General features: G+C 43.7%; 1 protein-coding gene across 2 annotated transcripts in view; it reads left to right on the plus strand.

The window, feature by feature from the left end:
- Positions 1-17,326, plus strand: part of pparg (peroxisome proliferator-activated receptor gamma) — a 130,839-nt gene that overhangs the window by 108,592 nt on the left and 4,921 nt on the right. For both annotated transcript variants that reach the window (XM_046338123.1, XM_046338119.1), the window contains exon 8: positions 520-635. In XM_046338123.1, coding sequence (XP_046194079.1) covers positions 520-635 — 116 coding nt within the window. The remainder of the gene's footprint in view (positions 1-519; positions 636-17,326) is intronic.

Consider the following 17,326-nt stretch of genomic DNA (forward strand, 5'->3'; position numbering starts at 1 on the left):
ATTATTACAACACTCCTGGTACTCTTAACAACACTCCTTGTATTGTACCCTATACAACACTACTGGTACTCTACCCTATACAACACTCCTGGTAGCCTATACAACACTCCCGGTAGCCTATACAACACTCCTGGTACTCTATACAACATTCCTGGTACTCTATACAACACTCCTGGTACTCTACCCTACACAACACTCCTGGTACTCTTAACAACACTCCTTGTATTGTACCCTATACAACACGTATACATCATGCATTTTAACCAGGCTTATTTATTTAAATCATGACTTTATCAGACACATTCCCCTTTCACACACATATCAACCTCAGCTCTCAGTCCTGCATTAAACAAGTTGTGCTGAAAGCCTCAAGCTGACACATCCTGTGTGTGTGTGTGTGTGTGTGTGTGTGTGTGTGTGTGTGTGTGTGTGTGTGTGTGTGTGTGTGTGTGTGTGTGTGTGTGTGTGTGTGTGTGTGTGTGTGTGTGTGTGTGTGTGTGTGTGTGTGTGTGTGTGTAGATCGTCCAGGCCTGCTGAATGTGAAGCCCATTGAGGAGCTACAGGAAACAGTCCTCCACTCTCTGGAGCTCCAACTGAAACTCAACCACCCAGACTCCCTGCAGCTCTTCGCCAAGGTATTACCATGGAGATATACAGCATACTGTAGAAAATACTCTGATGGGTTCTGAAGATATACTGTAGAATACTCCAACGGGTTCTAATTCCAGTTCTAATACTCTGTGTTCTGATTCTAGTTCTAATAGTCTAATGGGTTCTAATTCCAGTTCTAATACTCTGTGTTCTGATTCTAGTTCTAATAGTCTAATGGGTTCTAATTCTAGTTCTAGTCTCTGTTCTGATTCTAGTTCTAATAGTCTAATGGGTTCTAATTCTAGTTCTAATACTAAAATGGATTCTAATTCTAATCTAATGTTCTGATTCTGTTCTGATTCTGGTTTTAATAGTCTAATGGGTTACAAACGGACTATACAGCTACAAGTAATGAGAGTTATAAACGGAGTATACACCTAGAAGTAGTGAGTGGAATTACAAATAGCACAAATTCAAAAAAGTTCATGGAGAATAAGAGCACCTCCTCCCAGCTGCCCACTGCACCTAGGCTAGGAAACACTGTCACCACCGATAAATCCACGATATTTGAGAATTTTAATAAGCAATTTTCTCCGGCTGGCCATGCCTTCCACCTGGCTACCCATACCTTGGTCAACTGCCCTGCACCCCCCACACCAACTTGCCAAAGCTTCCCCCATTTCTCCTTCACCCAAATCCAGATAGCTGATGTTCTGAAAGAGCTGCAAATTCTGGACCCCTACAAAAAAAATGATCTGCAGAAATTGTTGCAACCCCTATTACTAGCCTGCTCAACCTCTCTTTCGTATCGCCTGAGATCCCCAAAGATTAGTAAGCTGCCGCGGTCATCCCCCCTTCAAAGGGGGAGACACTAGACCCAAACTGCTACAGACCTGTATCTATCCTACCCTGCCTTTCTAAGGTTTTCGAAAGCCAAGTTAACAGACCATTTAGAATCCCACCGTACGTTCTCCGCTATGCAATCTGGCATCCGAGCTGGTCATGGGTACACCTCAGCCACGCTCAAGGTCCTAAACGATATCATAACTGCCATCGATAAGATACAACACTGTGCAGCCGTCTTCATCGACCTGGCCATGGCTTTCGAGTCTGTCAATCACCACATTCTTATCGGCAGACTCAACAGCCTTGGTTTCTCAAATGACTGCCTCGCCTGGTTCACCAACTACTTCTCTGATAGAGTTCAGTGTGTCAAATCGGAGGGCCTGTTGTCCGGACCTATGGCAGTGTCTATGGGGGTGCCACAAGGTTCAATTCTCGGGCTGACTCTCTTCTCTGTATACATCAATGATGTCTCTCTTGCTGCTGGTGATTCTCTAATCCACCTCTACGCAGACGACACCATTCTGTATACTTCTGGCCCTTCTTTGGACACTGTGCTAACTAACCTCCAGACGAGCTTCAATGCCATACAACTCTCCTTCCGTGGCCTTCAACTGCTCTTAAATGCAAGTAAAACTAATTGCATGCTCTTCAACCGATTGCTGCCTGCACCTGCCCGCCCATCCAGCATCACTACTCTGGACAGTTCTGACCTAGAATATGTGGACAACTACAAATACCTGGGTGTCTGGTTAGACTGTACAGTGCCTTGCGAAAGTATTCGGCCCCCTTGAACATTGCGACCTTTTGCCACATTTCAGGCTTCAAACGTAAAGATATAAAACTGTATTTTTTTGTGAAGAATCAACAACAATTGGGACACAATCATGAAGTGGAACGACTTCTCCAGAAGTTCAGTGAGGATCTCTGAATGATCCAATGTTGACCTAAATGACTAATGATGATAAATACAATCCACCTGTGTGTAATCAAGTCTCCGTATAAATGCACCTGTAATGATCTTCGTCTGTTGTTTGTAGAAAGTCAGACCGAAATGCAGCGTGTAGGTTACTCATGACTTTTAATGAAGCTAATACGGTACATGAAATAACGGAAGAAGAAAACAACAAACGAATTAAACTAATACAGCCTATCTGGTGACTAACACTAAGACAGGTACAATCGCCCACGAAATACAACGCGCACTCAGGCTGCCTAAATACGGTTCCCAATCCGAGACAACGAGAATCAGCTGACTCCAATTAGGAATCGCCTCAGGCAGCCAAGCCTAACTAGACACACCCCTACTAATACACACTCCTAATTAATACAAACTCCAATACGAAATACAACATATAAACCCATGTCACACCCTGGGCTACCCAAACATATAACAAAAACACAAGAAACAATGACCAAGGCGTGACAGAACCCCCCCCCTAAGGTGCGGACTCCGGGACGCACCTCAAGAGCATAGGGAGGGTCCGGGTGGGCGTTTGTCCATGGTGGCGGTTCTGGCTCGGGACGTGGACCCCACTCCATAAATGTCCTAGTTCCTCCCCTTCGCGTCCTAGGATAATCCACCTTCTCCGCCGACCATGGCCTAATAGTCCTCACCCTGATCCCCACATAACTGAGGGGCAGCTCGGGACAGAGGGGCAGCTCGGGACAGAGGGGCAGCTCGGGACAGAGGGGCAGCTCGGGACAGAGGGGCAGCTCGGGACAGAGGGGCAGCTCGGGACAGAGGGGCAGCTCGGGACAGAGGGGCAGCTCGGGACAGAGGGGCAACTCCGGATAGAGGGGCAACTCCGGATAGAGGGGCAGCCCGGGACCGAAGCAGCCCGGTACTGAGGGGAAGCCCGGTACTGAGGGGAAGCCCGGTACTGAGGGGAAGCCCGGTACTGAGAGGGAGCTCGGTACTGAGAGGGAGCTCGGTACTGAGAGGGAGCCCGGTACAGAGAGGGAGCCCGGTACTGAGAGGAAGCTCAGTACTGAGAGGAAGCTCAGGCAGGTAGTAGGCTCCGGTAAATCCAGGCTGGCTGGTGGACCTGGATGATTCAGGTTGTCTGGCCGATCTAGAAGATCTTGGCAGACTGGCACTTCTGGCGGATCCTGGCAGACTGGCACTTCTGGCGGATCCTGGCAGACTGGTGACGCTGGGCCGACTGGCGGCGCTGGGCAGACAGGAGACTCCGGCAGCGCAGGAGAGGAGAAAGGCTCTGGCTGAGCTGAACAGGCGAGGCGCACTGGACGCGCTGGGCCGACTGGGAGCACTGGTGGCGCTGGACAGACAGGAGACTCCGGCAGCGCAGGAGAGGAGAAAGGCTCTGGCTGCGCTAAACAGGCGGGAGACTCCGGCAGCGCAGGAGGGGAGAAAAGCACTGGCTGCGCTGAACAGGCGAGGCGCACTGGAGGCCTGGTGCGTGGTGCTGGAACTGGTGGTACTGGCGCGAGGACACGCACAGGAAGCCTGGTGCGGGGAGCTGCTACCGGAGGACTGGTGTGTATAGGTGGCTCTGGATAGACCGGACCGTGCAGGCGCACTGGAGCTCTTGAGCACCGAGCCTGCCCAAGCTTACCTGGCTCGATGCCCACTCTAGCCCGGCCAATAGGAAGGGCTGGTATAAGTCGCAGCTGGCTCTGCACCCGCACTGGAAACACCGTGCGCTCCATAGCATAACACGGTGCCTGCCCGGTCTCTCTAGCCCAACGGTGAGCACAGGGAGTATGCACAGGTTTCCTACCTGGCATAACTATTCTCCCTTTTAGCCCCCCAATAAATTTTTTGGGGTGACTTTCCGGTTTCCAACCGCGTCGCAGTGCTGCCTCCTCATACTCACGCCTCTCCGCTTTAGCTACTTCTATTTCCTCCTTGGGACGGCGATATTCTCCCGGCTGCACCCAGGGTCCTTTTCCGTCTAATATCATCTCCCAAGACCAGAAGTCCTCATATTGCTGCTCCTCACAATTAATAGGGAGAGTAGGCTCAGGTCTGACTCCTGACTCTGCCACTCTCTCTCTGCGCTTTCCCCCGTTACCTACGGTTTTCGCTCTGTATAGCCGTGCTCTCCTTTTCGATTCCATCCGTGTATAGCCCTCTTCGCATTGCTGTAGGGAATCCCAGGCGGGCTCCTGCACTCGCACTGGATCGGACGCCCACCTGTCGATTTCTTCCCACGTCGTATAATCCCTGCTTCTGCCGTCCATATCGTCCTCCTTTAGCTCCTGCCAGTTCACACGCTGCTCGGTCTGTGAATCGTGGTGGGTGATTCTGTAATGATCTTCGTCTGTTGTTTGTAGAAAGTCAGACCGAAATGCAGCGTGTAGGTTACTCATGACTTTTAATGAAGCTAATACGGTACATGAAATAACGGAAGAAGAAAACAACAAACGAATGAAACTAATACAGCCTATCTGGTGACTAACACTAAGACAGGTACAATCGCCCACGAAATACAACGCGCACTCAGGCTGCCTAAATACGGTTCCCAATCCGAGACAACGATAATCAGCTGACTCCAATTAGGAATCGCCTCAGGCAGCCAAGCCTAACTAGACACACCCCTACTAATACACACTCCTAATTAATACAAACCCCAATACGAAATACAACATATAAACCCATGTCACGCCCTGGCCTACCCAAACATATAACAGAAACACAAGAAACAATGACCAAGGCGTGACAGCACCTGCACTGTGATAGTCTCAGAGGTCCGTTAAAAGCGCAGAGAGCATCATGAAGAACAAGGAACACACCAGGCAGGTCCGAGATACTGTTGTGAAGAAGTTTAAAGCCGGATTTGGATACAAAAAGATTTCCCAAGCTTTAAACATCCCAAGGAGCACTGTGCAAGCGATAATATTGAAATGAAAGGAGTATCAGACCACTGCAAATCTACCAAGACCTGGCCGTCCCTCTAAACTTTCAGCTCATACTGGTCCTTCTGTAGCTCAGTTGGTAGAGCATGGCGCTTGTAACGCCAGGGTAGTGGGTTCGATTCCCGGGACCACCCATACGTAGAATGTATGCACACATGACTGTAAGTCGCTTTGGATAAAAGCGTCTGCTAAATGGCATATATTATTATTATTATTTTATTATTATTATATTATTATTATTATTATTATATTGATCAGAGATGCAGCCAAGAGGCCCATGATCACTCTGGATGAACTGCAGAGATCTACATCTGAGGTGGGAGACTCTGTCCATAGGACAACAATCAGTCAGATTTGTATATTGCACAAATCTGGCCTTTATGGAAGAGTGGCAAGAAGAAAGCCATTTCTTAAAGATATCCATAAAAAGTGTTGTTTAAAGTTTGCCACAAGCCACCTGGGAGACACACCGAACATGTGGAAGAAGGTGCTCTGGTCAGATGAAACCAAAATTGAACTTTTTGGCAACAATGCAAAACGTTATGTTTGGCGTAAAAGCAACACAGCTCATCACCCTGAACACACCATCCCCACTGTCAAACATGGTGGTGGCAGCATCATGGTTTGGGCCTGCTTTTCTTCAGCAGGGACAGGGGAGATGGTTAAAATTGATGGGAAGATGGATGGAGCCAAATACAGGACCATTCTGGAAGAAAAGCTGATGGAGTCTGCAAAAGACCTGAGACTGGGACGGAGATTTTTCTTCCAACAAGACAATGATCCAAAACATAAAGCAAAATCTACAATGGAATGGTTCAAAAATAAGCATATCCAGGTCTTAGAATGGCCAAGTCAAAGTCCAGACCTGAATCCAATCGAGAATCTGTGGAAAGAACTGAAAACTGCTGTTCACAAATGCTGTCCATCCAACCTCACTGAGCTCGAGCTGTTTTGCAAGGAGGAATGGGAAAAAATGTCAGTCTCTCGATGTGCAAAACTGATAGAGACATACCCCAAGCGACTTACAGCTGTAATCGCAGCAAAAGGTGGCGCTACAAAGTATTACCTTAAGGGGGCTGAATAATTTTGCACGCCCAATTTTTCAGTTTTTGATATGTTAAAAAAGTTTGAAATATCCAATAAATGTCATTCCACTTCATGATTGTGTCCCACTTGTTGTTGATTCTTCACAAAAAAATACAGTTTTATATCTTTATGTTTGAAGCCTGAAATGTGGCAAAAGGTCGCAAAGTTCAAGGGGGCCGAATACTTTCGCAAGGCACTGTAAACTCTACTTCCAGACCGGCATTAAGTATCTCCAATCAAAAATTAAATCTAGAATCGGCTTCCTATTTCACAACAAAGCATCCTTCACTCATGCTGCCAAACATGCCCTCGTAAAACTGACTATCCTAAATCAAATCAAATCAAATGTATTTCTATAACCCTTCGTACATCAGCTGATATCTCAAAGTGCTGTACAGAAACCCAGCCTAAAACCCCAAACAGCAAGCAATGCAGGTGTAGAAGCACAGTGGCTAGGAAAAACTCCCTAGAAAGGCCAAAACCTAGGAAGAAACCTAGAGAGGAACCAGGCTATGTGGGGTGGCCAGTCCTCTTCTGGCTGTGCCGGGTGGAGATTATAACAGAACATGGCCAAGATGTTCAAATGTTCATAAATGACCAGCATGGTCGAATAATAATAAGGCAGAACAGTTGAAACTGGAGCAGCAGCACGGCCAGGTGGACTGGGGACAGCAAGGAGTCATCATGTCAGGTAGTCCTGGGGCATGGTCCTAGGGCTCAGGTCCTCTGAGAGAGAGAGAGAAGGGGAGAATTAGAGAACACACACTTAGATTCACACAGGACACTGAATAGGACAGGAGAAGTACTCCAGATATAACAAACTGACCCTAGCCCCCCGACACATAAATTACTGCAGCATAAATACTGGAGGCTGAGACAGGAGGGGTCAGGAGACACTGTGGCCCCATCCGAGGACACCCCCGGACAGGGCTAAACAGGAAGGATAGAACCCCACCCACTTTGCCAAAGCACAGCCCCTACACCACTAGAGGGATATCTTCAACCACCAACTTACCATCCTGAGACAAGGCTGAGTATAGCCCACAAAGATCTCCGCCATGGCACAACCCAAGGGGGGGCGCCAACCCAGACAGGATGACCACATCAGTGAATCAACCCACTCAGGTGACGCACCCATTCCAGGGACGGCATGAGAGAGCCCCAGTAAGCCAGTGACTCAGCCCCTGTAATAGGGTTAGAGGCAGAGAATCCCTTTGGAAAGAGGGGAACCGGCCAGGCAGAGACGGCAAGGGCGGTTCGTTGCTCCAGAGCCTTTCCGTTCACCTTCCCGCTCCTGGGCCAGACTACACTCAATCATATGACCCACTGAAGAGATGTGTCTTCAGTAAAGACTTAAAGGTTGAGACCGAGTTTGCGTCTCTGACATGGGTAGGCAGACCATTCCATTAAAAAAATGGAGCTCTATAGGAGAAAGCCCTGCCTCCAGCTGTTTGCTTAGAAATTCTAGGGAGAATTATGAGGCCTGTGTCTTGTGACCGTAGCGTACGTGTAGGTATGTACGGTAGGACCAAATCAGAGAGATGGGTAGGAGCAAGCCCATGTAATGATTTGTAGGTTAGCAGTAAAACCTTGAAATCAGTGAGTGGAGTTATAAACGGACTATACAACTACAAGTAGTGAGTGGAGTTATAAACGGACTATACAACTACAAGTAGTGAGTGGAGATATAAACGGACTATACAACTACAAGTAGTGAGTGGAGTTATAAACGGACTATATAACTACAAGTAGTGAGTGGAGTTATAAACGGACTATACAACTACAAGTAGTGAGTGGAGTTATAAACGGACTATATAACTACAAGTAGTGAGTGGAGTTATAAACGGACTATATAACTACAAGTAGTGAGTGGAGTTATAAACGGACTATACAACTACAAGTAGTGAGTGGAGTTATAAACGGACTATACAACTACAAGTAGTGAGTGGAGTTATAAACGGACTATACAACTACAAGTAGTGAGTGGAGTTATAAACGGACTATACAACTACAAGTAGTGAGTGGAGTTATAAACGGACTATACAACTACAAGTAGTGAGTGGAGTTATAAACGGACTATACAACTACAAGTAGTGAGTGGAGTTATAAACGGACTATATAACTACAAGTAGTGAGTGGAGTTATAAACGGACTATACAACTACAAGTAGTGAGTGGAGTTATAAACGGACTATACAACTACAAGTAGTGAGTGGAGTTATAAACGGACTATATAACTACAAGTAGTGAGTGGAATTATAAACGGACTATATAACTACAAGTAGTGAGTGGAATTATAAACGGACTATATAACTACAAGTAGTAAGTGGAGTTATAAACGGACTATACAACTACAAGTAGTGAGTGGAGTTATAAACGGACTATATAACTACAAGTAGTGAGTGGAATTATAAACGGACTATATAACTACAAGTAGTAAGTGGAGTTATAAACGGACTATACAACTACAAGTAGTGAGTGGAGTTATAAACGGACTATATAACTACAAGTAGTGAGTGGAGTTATAAACGGACTATACAACTACAAGTAGTGAGTGGAGTTATAAACGGACTATACAACTACAAGTAGTGAGTGGAGTTATAAACGGACTATACAACTACAAGTAGTGAGTGGAGTTATAAACGGACTATACAACTACAAGTAGTGAGTGGAGTTATAAACGGACTATACAACTACAAGTAGTGAGTGGAGTTATAAACGGACTATACAACTACAAGTAGTGAGTGGAGTTATAAACGGACTATACAACTACAAGTAGTGAGTGGAGTTATAAACGGACTATACAACTACAAGTAGTGAGTGGAGTTATAAACGGACTATACAACTACAAGTAGTGAGTGGAGTTATAAACGGACTATACAACTACAAGTAGTGAGTGGAGTTATAAACGGACTATACAACTACAAGTAGTGAGTGGAGTTATAAACGGACTATACAAGTAGTGAGTGGAGTTATAAACGGACTATACAAGTAGTGAGTGGAGTTGTAAACGGACTATACAAGTAGTGAGTGGAGTTATAAACGGACTATACAAGTAGTGAGTGGAGTTATAAACGGACTATACAAGTAGTGAGTGGAGTTATAAACGGACTATACAAGTAGTGAGTGGAGATATAAACGGACTATACAACTACAAGAAAACGGACTGAGTGGTGGAGATATAAACGGACTATACAACTACAAGAAGTGAGTGGAGTTATAAACGGACTATACAATTACAAGTAGTGAGTGGAGATATAAACGGACTATACAACTACAAGTAGTGAGTGGTGTTATAAACGGACTATACAACTACAAGAAGTGAGTGGAGTTATAAACGGACTATACAACTACAAGAAGTGAGTGGAGTTATAAACGGACTATACAACTACAAGAAGTGAGTGGTGTTATAAACGGACTATACAACTACAAGAAGTGAGTGGTGTTATAAACGGACTATACAACTACAAGTAGTGAGTGGGTTATAAACGGACTATACAAGTAGTGAGTGGAGTTATAAACGGACTATACAAGTAGTGAGTGGAGTTGTAAACGGACTATACAAGTAGTGAGTGGAGTTATAAACGGACTATACAAGTAGTGAGTGGAGTTATAAACGGACTATACAAGTAGTGAGTGGAGATATAAACGGACTATACAAGTAGTGAGTGGAGATATAAACGGACTATACAACTACAAGAAGTGAGTGGAGTTATAAACGGACTATACAACTACAAGTAGTGAGTGGAGTTATAAACGGACTATACAATTACAAGTAGTGAGTGGAGATATAAACGGACTATACAACTACAAGTAGTGAGTGGTGTTATAAACGGACTATACAACTACAAGAAGTGAGTGGAGTTATAAACGGACTATACAACTACAAGTAGTGAGTGGAGTTATAAACGGACTATACAATTACAAGTAGTGAGTGGAGTTATAAACGGACTATACAACTACAAGTAGTGAGTGGAGTTATAAACGGACTATACAATTACAAGTAGTGAGTGGAGATATAAACGGACTATACAACTACAAGTAGTGAGTGGAGTTATAAACGGACTATATAACTACAAGTAGTGAGTGGAATTATAAACGGACTATACAACTACAAGTAGTGAGTGGAGTTATAAACGGACTATATAACTACAAGTAGTGAGTGGAATTATAAACGGACTATACAACTACAAGTAGTGAGTGGAATTATAAACGGACTATACAACTACAAGTAGTGAGTGGAGTTATAAACGGACTATACAACTACAAGAAGTGAGTGGAATTATAAACGGACTATATAACTACAAGAAGTGAGTGGAGATATAAACGGACTATATAACTACAAGTAGTGAGTGGAATTATAAACGGACTATACAACTACAAGTAGTGAGTGGAGATATAAATGGACTATATAACTACAAGTAGTGAGTGGAATTATAAACGGACTATACAACTACAAGTAGTGAGTGGAGTTATAAACGGACTATACAACTACAAGAAGTGAGTGGAATTATAAACGGACTATACAACTACAAGTAGTGAGTGGAGTTATAAACGGACTATACAACTACAAGAAGTGAGTGGAATTATAAACGGACTATACAACTACAAGAAGTGAGTGGAATTATAAACGGACTATACAACTACAAGAAGTGAGTGGAATTATAAACTGACTATACAAGTAGTGAGTGGAGTTATAAACGGACTATACAACTACAAGTAGTGAGTGGAGTTATAAACGGACTATACAACTACAAGTAGTGAGTGGAGTTATAAACGGACTATACAACTACAAGTAGTGAGTGGAGTTATAAACGGACTATACAACTACAAGTAGTGAGTGGAGTTATAAACGGACTATACAACTACAAGTAGTGAGTGGAATTATAAACGGACTATACAACTACAAGAAGTGAGTGGAATTATAAACGGACTATACAACTACAAGTAGTGAGTGGAGTTATAAACGGACTATACAACTACAAGTAGTGAGTGGAGTTATAAACGGACTATACAACTACAAGAATTGAGTGGAGTTATAAACGGACTATACAACTACAAGTAGTGAGTGGAGTTATAAACGGACTATACAACTACAAGTAGTGAGTGGAGTTATAAACGGACTATACAACTACAAGTAGTGAGTGGAGTTATAAACGGACTATACAACTACAAGAAGTGAGTGGAATTATAAACGGACTATACAACTACAAGAAGTGAGTGGAATTATAAACTGACTATACAACTACAAGTAGTGAGTGGAGTTATAAACGGACTATATAACTACAAGTAGTGAGTGGAGTTATAAACGGACTATACAACTACAAGAAGTGAGTGGAATTATAAACGGACTATACAACTACAAGAAGTGAGTGGAATTATAAACGGACTATACAACTACAAGAAGTGAGTGGAATTATAAACGGACTATACAACTACAAGTAGTGAGTGGAGTTATAAACGGACTATACAACTACAAGAAGTGAGTGGAATTATAAACGGACTATACAACTACAAGAAGTGAGTGGAATTATAAACGGACTATACAACTACAAGAAGTGAGTGGAGTTATAAACGGACTATACAACTACAAGTAGTGAGTTGAATTATAAACGGACTATACAACTACAAGTAGTGAGTGGAGTTAAACGGACTATACAACTACAAGTAGTGAGTGGAGTTATAAACGGACTATACAACTACAAGTAGTGAGTGGAGTTATAAACGGACTATACAACTACAAGAAGTGAGTGGAATTATAAACGGACTATACAAGTAGTGAGTGGAATTATAAACGGACTATACAACTACAAGAAGTGAGTGGAGTTATAAACGGACTATACAAGTAGTGAGTGGAGATATAAACGGACTATACAACTACAAGTAGTGAGTGGAGTTAAAAACGGACTATTCAAGTAGTGAGTGGAGATATAAACGGACTATACAACTACAAGTAGTGAGTGGAGTTAAAAACGGACTATTCAAGTAGTGAGTGGAGATATAAACGGACTATACAACTACAAGTAGTGAGAGCAATTATAAATGGACTATAGAACTACAAGTAGTGAGTGGAATTATAAACGGACTATATAACTACAAGTAGTGAGTGGAGTTATAAACTGACTATACAACTACAAGAAGTGAGTGGAGATATAAACGGACTATATAACTACAAGTAGTGAGTGGAGTTATAAACGGACTATACAACTACAAGTAGTGAGTGGAGTTATAAACGGACTATACAAGTAGTGAGTGGAGTTATAAACAGACTATACAAGTAGTGAGTGGAGTTATAAACAGACTATACAAGTAGTGAGTGGAGTTATAAACAGACTATACAAGTAGTGAGTGGAGTTATAAACAGACTATATAACTCCAAATAGTGAGAGGAGTTATAAACGGACTATACAACTACAAGTAGTGAGTGGAGTTATAAACAGACTATATAACTCCAAGTAGTGAGAGGAGATATAAACGGACTATACAACTACAAGTAGTGAGTGGAGTTACAAACGGATTATAGTTCACTGTTCATTGTGATTACTATTATTTGAGCATGCTGGTCATCTATGAACATTTGAACATCTTGGCCATGTTCTGTTATAATCTCCACCCGACACAGCCAGAAGAGGACTGGCCAACCCTCATAGCCTGGTTCCTCTCTTGGTTTCTTCCTGGGTTTTGGCTTTTCTCAGGAGTTTTTCCTAGTCACCGTGCTTCTACACCTGCATTGCTTCCTGTTTGGGGTTGAGGTTGGGTTTCTGTACAGCCCTTTGTTATATCAGCTGATGTAAAAATCAAATCAACTCAAATAAATTTGATTTGATTTAGTAAACAAGCTAAATGTCTTGTACAGATTAAATATTTTTCTCACACATAGCTTACTTGGACACTGCGTCCCCACATTTCCCACTCTCCCACGTTGAATACCCTGAAGCCACAGGGCTCTTTCCGCAGGCTCTATTTCCCTGCGTGGGAGCATTGCGATCCGTAGGTCATGATTTTTGACCTGGTTACATGTACATTGAACAACACAGCAGCTTTTTACTAAAAATCAACAACGAAGTTGTCTCTTTTATAACTGGGGTGAATGGGGACGAATGTTTTGTTTTCCCCAAAGTGTTAAACAAATCAACATGTATTTTATATTTGAGATTCTTCAAAAAGCCACTCCTTGCCTTGATGACAGCACACTCTTGCACACTCTTGGCATTCTCTCAACCAGTTTCATGAGGTAGTCACCTGGAATGCGTTTCAATTAAAAAGTGTGCCTTCTTAAAAGTTAATTTGTGTGATTTCTTTCCTTCTTAATGCCAATCAGTTGTGTTGTGACAAGGTAGAATATTTGTATACAGAAGATAGCCCTATTTGGTAAAAAACCAAGTCCATATTATGGCAACAACAGCTGAAATAAGCAAAGAGAAATGACAGTCCATCAGTCAAATCAGAAAATGTCAAGAACTTTGAAAGTTTCTTCAAGTGCAGTCACAAAAACCATCAAGCGCTATGATGAAACTGACTCTCATCTAGACCACCACAGGAATGGAAGACCCAGTTACCTCTGCTGTAGAGGATAAGTTCATTAGAATTAGCAGCCTCAGAAATTGCAGACCAAATAAATGCTTCACAGAGGTCAAGTAATAGACACATCTCAACATCAACTGTTCAGAGGAGATTGTGTGAATCAGGACTTCATGGTTGAATTGCTGCAAAGAAACCACTACTAAAGGACACCAATAAGAAGAAGATACTTGTTTGGGCCAAGAAACACAAGCAATGGACATTAGACCAGTGGACATTTTTCCTTTGGTCTGGAGTCCAAATTGGAGATCTTTGTGAGACGTGGTGTGGGTGAATTGATGATCTCCGCATATGTATTTCCCACTGTGAAGCATGGAGAAGGAGGTGTTATGGTGTGGGGGTACTTTCCTGGTAAATCTGTCTGTGATGTATTTAGAATTCAAGGTACACTTAACCAGCATTCTGCAGCGATATACCATCCCATCTGGTTTGGCCTTAGTGGAACTATCATTTGTTTTCAACAGGACAAAGGCCCAACACACCTCCAGGCTGTGTAAGGGCTATTTTACCAAGAAGGAGAGTGATGGAGTGCTGCATCAGATGACCTGGCCTCACCAATCACCAGACCTCAACTAAATTGAGAGTGAAGGAAAATCAGCCAACTAGTGCTCAGCATATGTGGCAACTCCTTCGGGGCTGTTGGAAAAGCATTCCAGGTGAAGCTGGTTGAGAGAATGCCATGTGTGCAAAACTGTCAAGGCAAAGAGTGACTATTTGACGAATTTCAAATATAAAATATATTTTGATTTGTTTAACACTTTTTTGGTTAATACATGATTCCGTATGTGTTATTTCATAGTTTTGATGTCTTCGCTATTATTCTACAATGTAGAAAATAGTCCAAATAAAGAAAACCCCTTAAATGAGTAGGTGTTCTACTGTAGAATAGTCTAATGGGTTCTGAAGATCTACTGTAGAATACTCTAATGGGTTCATGATTGAAGATGGCGTAGCAGTGAAGACGTGTTTATTTTGTCCTCTCGTGTACTTTTTGTATTTTTTTGTATTTTTTGTATATAAATTTCAATTTATTTTCAATTGAAAATTCAACCTGCCTCACCCAATGTGATACAGAATCACTATTATTTTCAATTTTAGAACACATTCAAGAATCTCCAGAAGCTAACCAGCTAATTAGCTACAAGCTATTTAGTCATTGTTAGCCACTGCTAGCGGCTTTTACCTGCTGCACAGATACCAGCCCTGTTTTTAGCCTGGATAATACTCGCCTGTCTACCAATATCGCTTGTCTACCAATATCGGACTGTCTCTCCACAACAACGCCGGATTCCTGCCGTAATCCCTGGACCACTACTTCTGATCTTCACAGCTAGCTTGCAGCTAGCTAGCTCGCTCACAGCTTGCAGCTATCTAGATCACAGCTAGCTTTCACTCACCGTGGCACCCAGTACCGAAGCTATTCCCTGAGGCCCACCTCCCGGCCTACTCAGCTGTTCACCCGAACCCCACTCATACACGGCTAGAGCCCAAAACTCCACCGGATCCTTGCTGTAAACTCTGGACCTTGGCACCAGATCACCGCTGCTACCGATTGGATATAGTGGCTAACGCCACTGCCGCGAAGCTAGCACCAGTTAGCCTTGAGCCAGGCACATCTCCAGCCTAGCAAACTAAATTCCACAATACCTCTTTCGCCATTTGGCTTGGATTCTCTGTCGACACGGCACCCCCGCCACACCACCACGAATGGTCTGCCGACGAATACTCCATCCGCTGTGCCTTCACCCGGCGTCCGTCGGGTGAACAGGGCTACTAACTTTAAACGCCGTGTCGCTAGCGTAGTGGGGCTCCCCTGTTCCATCTACTGCTGCCCTCTGGACACTATGATCACTTGGCTACATAGCTGATGCCTGCTGGACTGTCCATTAATCATGGTACTCCATTCTGTTTATTTATTTTTTATCCGTCGGCCCCAGCCGCGAACTCAGGCTCTGTGTGTAGTTAATCCGACCCTCGCTGCCTAGTCATCGCCATTTTACCTGCTGTTGTTGTGTTAGCTGATGAGCTGTTGTTGTCTCACCTGTTTTTTTTGCTAGCTCTCCCAATCAACACCTGTGATTACTTTATGCCTCGCTGTATGTCTCTTTCAAATGTTAATATGCCTTATATGCTGTTGTTCAGGTTAGTTATCATTGTTTTAGTTTACAATGGACCCCCTAGTTCCACTCTTCATACCTCTGATATCTCCTTTGTCCCACCTCCCACACATGCGGTGACCTCACCCATTACAACCAGCATGTCCAGAGATACAACCTCTCTTATCATCACCCAGTGCCTGGGCTTACCTCCGCTGTACCCGCACCCCACCATACCCCTGTCTGCGCATTATGTCCTGAATATATTCTACCATGCCTAGAAATCTGCTCCTTTTATTCTTTGTCCCCAACGCTCTAGGCGACCAGTTTTGATAGCCTTTAGCCGCACCCTCATCCTACTGTTCCGCGGGTGATGTGGAGGTAAACCCAGGCCCTGCATGTCCCCAGGCACCATCATTTGTTGACTTCTGTGATCGAAAAAGCCTTGGTTCATTCATGTCAACATCAGAAGCCTCCTCCCTAAGTTTGTTTTACTCACTGCTTTAGCACACTCTGCCAACCCTGATGTCCTTGCTGTGCCTGAATCCTGGCTTAGGAAGGCCACCAAAAATTCGGAGATATCCATACCCAACTATAACATTTTCCGTCAAGATAGAACTGCCAAAGGGGGAGGAGTTGCAGTCTACTGCAGAGCGAGCCTGCAAAGTAATGTCATACTTTCCAGGTCCATACCCAAACAATTTGAACTTCTAATTTTAAAAATGAATCTCTCCAGAAATAAGTCTATCACTGTTGCCGCCTGCTACCGACTCCCATCTAGCTTCAGAATTTGTTCTGTTAGGTGACCTAAACTGGGATATGCTTAACACCCTGGCAGTCCTACAATCTAAGCTAGATGCCCTCAATCTCACACAAATCATCAAGGAACCCATCAGGTACAAGCCTAAATCTGTAAACAAGGGCACCCTCATAGACGTTATCCTGGCCAACTGGCCCTCGAAAAACACCTCCGCTGTCTTCAATCAGGATCTCAGTGATCACTGCCTCATTGCCTGTATCCGCTACGGGTCCGCAGTCAAACGACCACCCCAAATCACTGTCAAACGCTCCCTAAAACACTTCTGCGAGCAGGCCTTTCTTATCGACCTGGCCCGGGTATCCTGGAAGGATATTGACCTCATCCCGTCAGTTGAGGATGCCTGATCATTCTTTAAAAGGAGCTTCCTCACCATCTTAGATAAGCATGCTCCGTTCAAAAAATGCAGAACTAAGAACAGATATAGCCCC

This window comes from Oncorhynchus gorbuscha, linkage group LG03 (genome assembly GCF_021184085.1).
Source record: "Oncorhynchus gorbuscha isolate QuinsamMale2020 ecotype Even-year linkage group LG03, OgorEven_v1.0, whole genome shotgun sequence".
In the NCBI taxonomy this organism is placed as follows: Eukaryota; Metazoa; Chordata; class Actinopteri; order Salmoniformes; family Salmonidae; genus Oncorhynchus; species Oncorhynchus gorbuscha.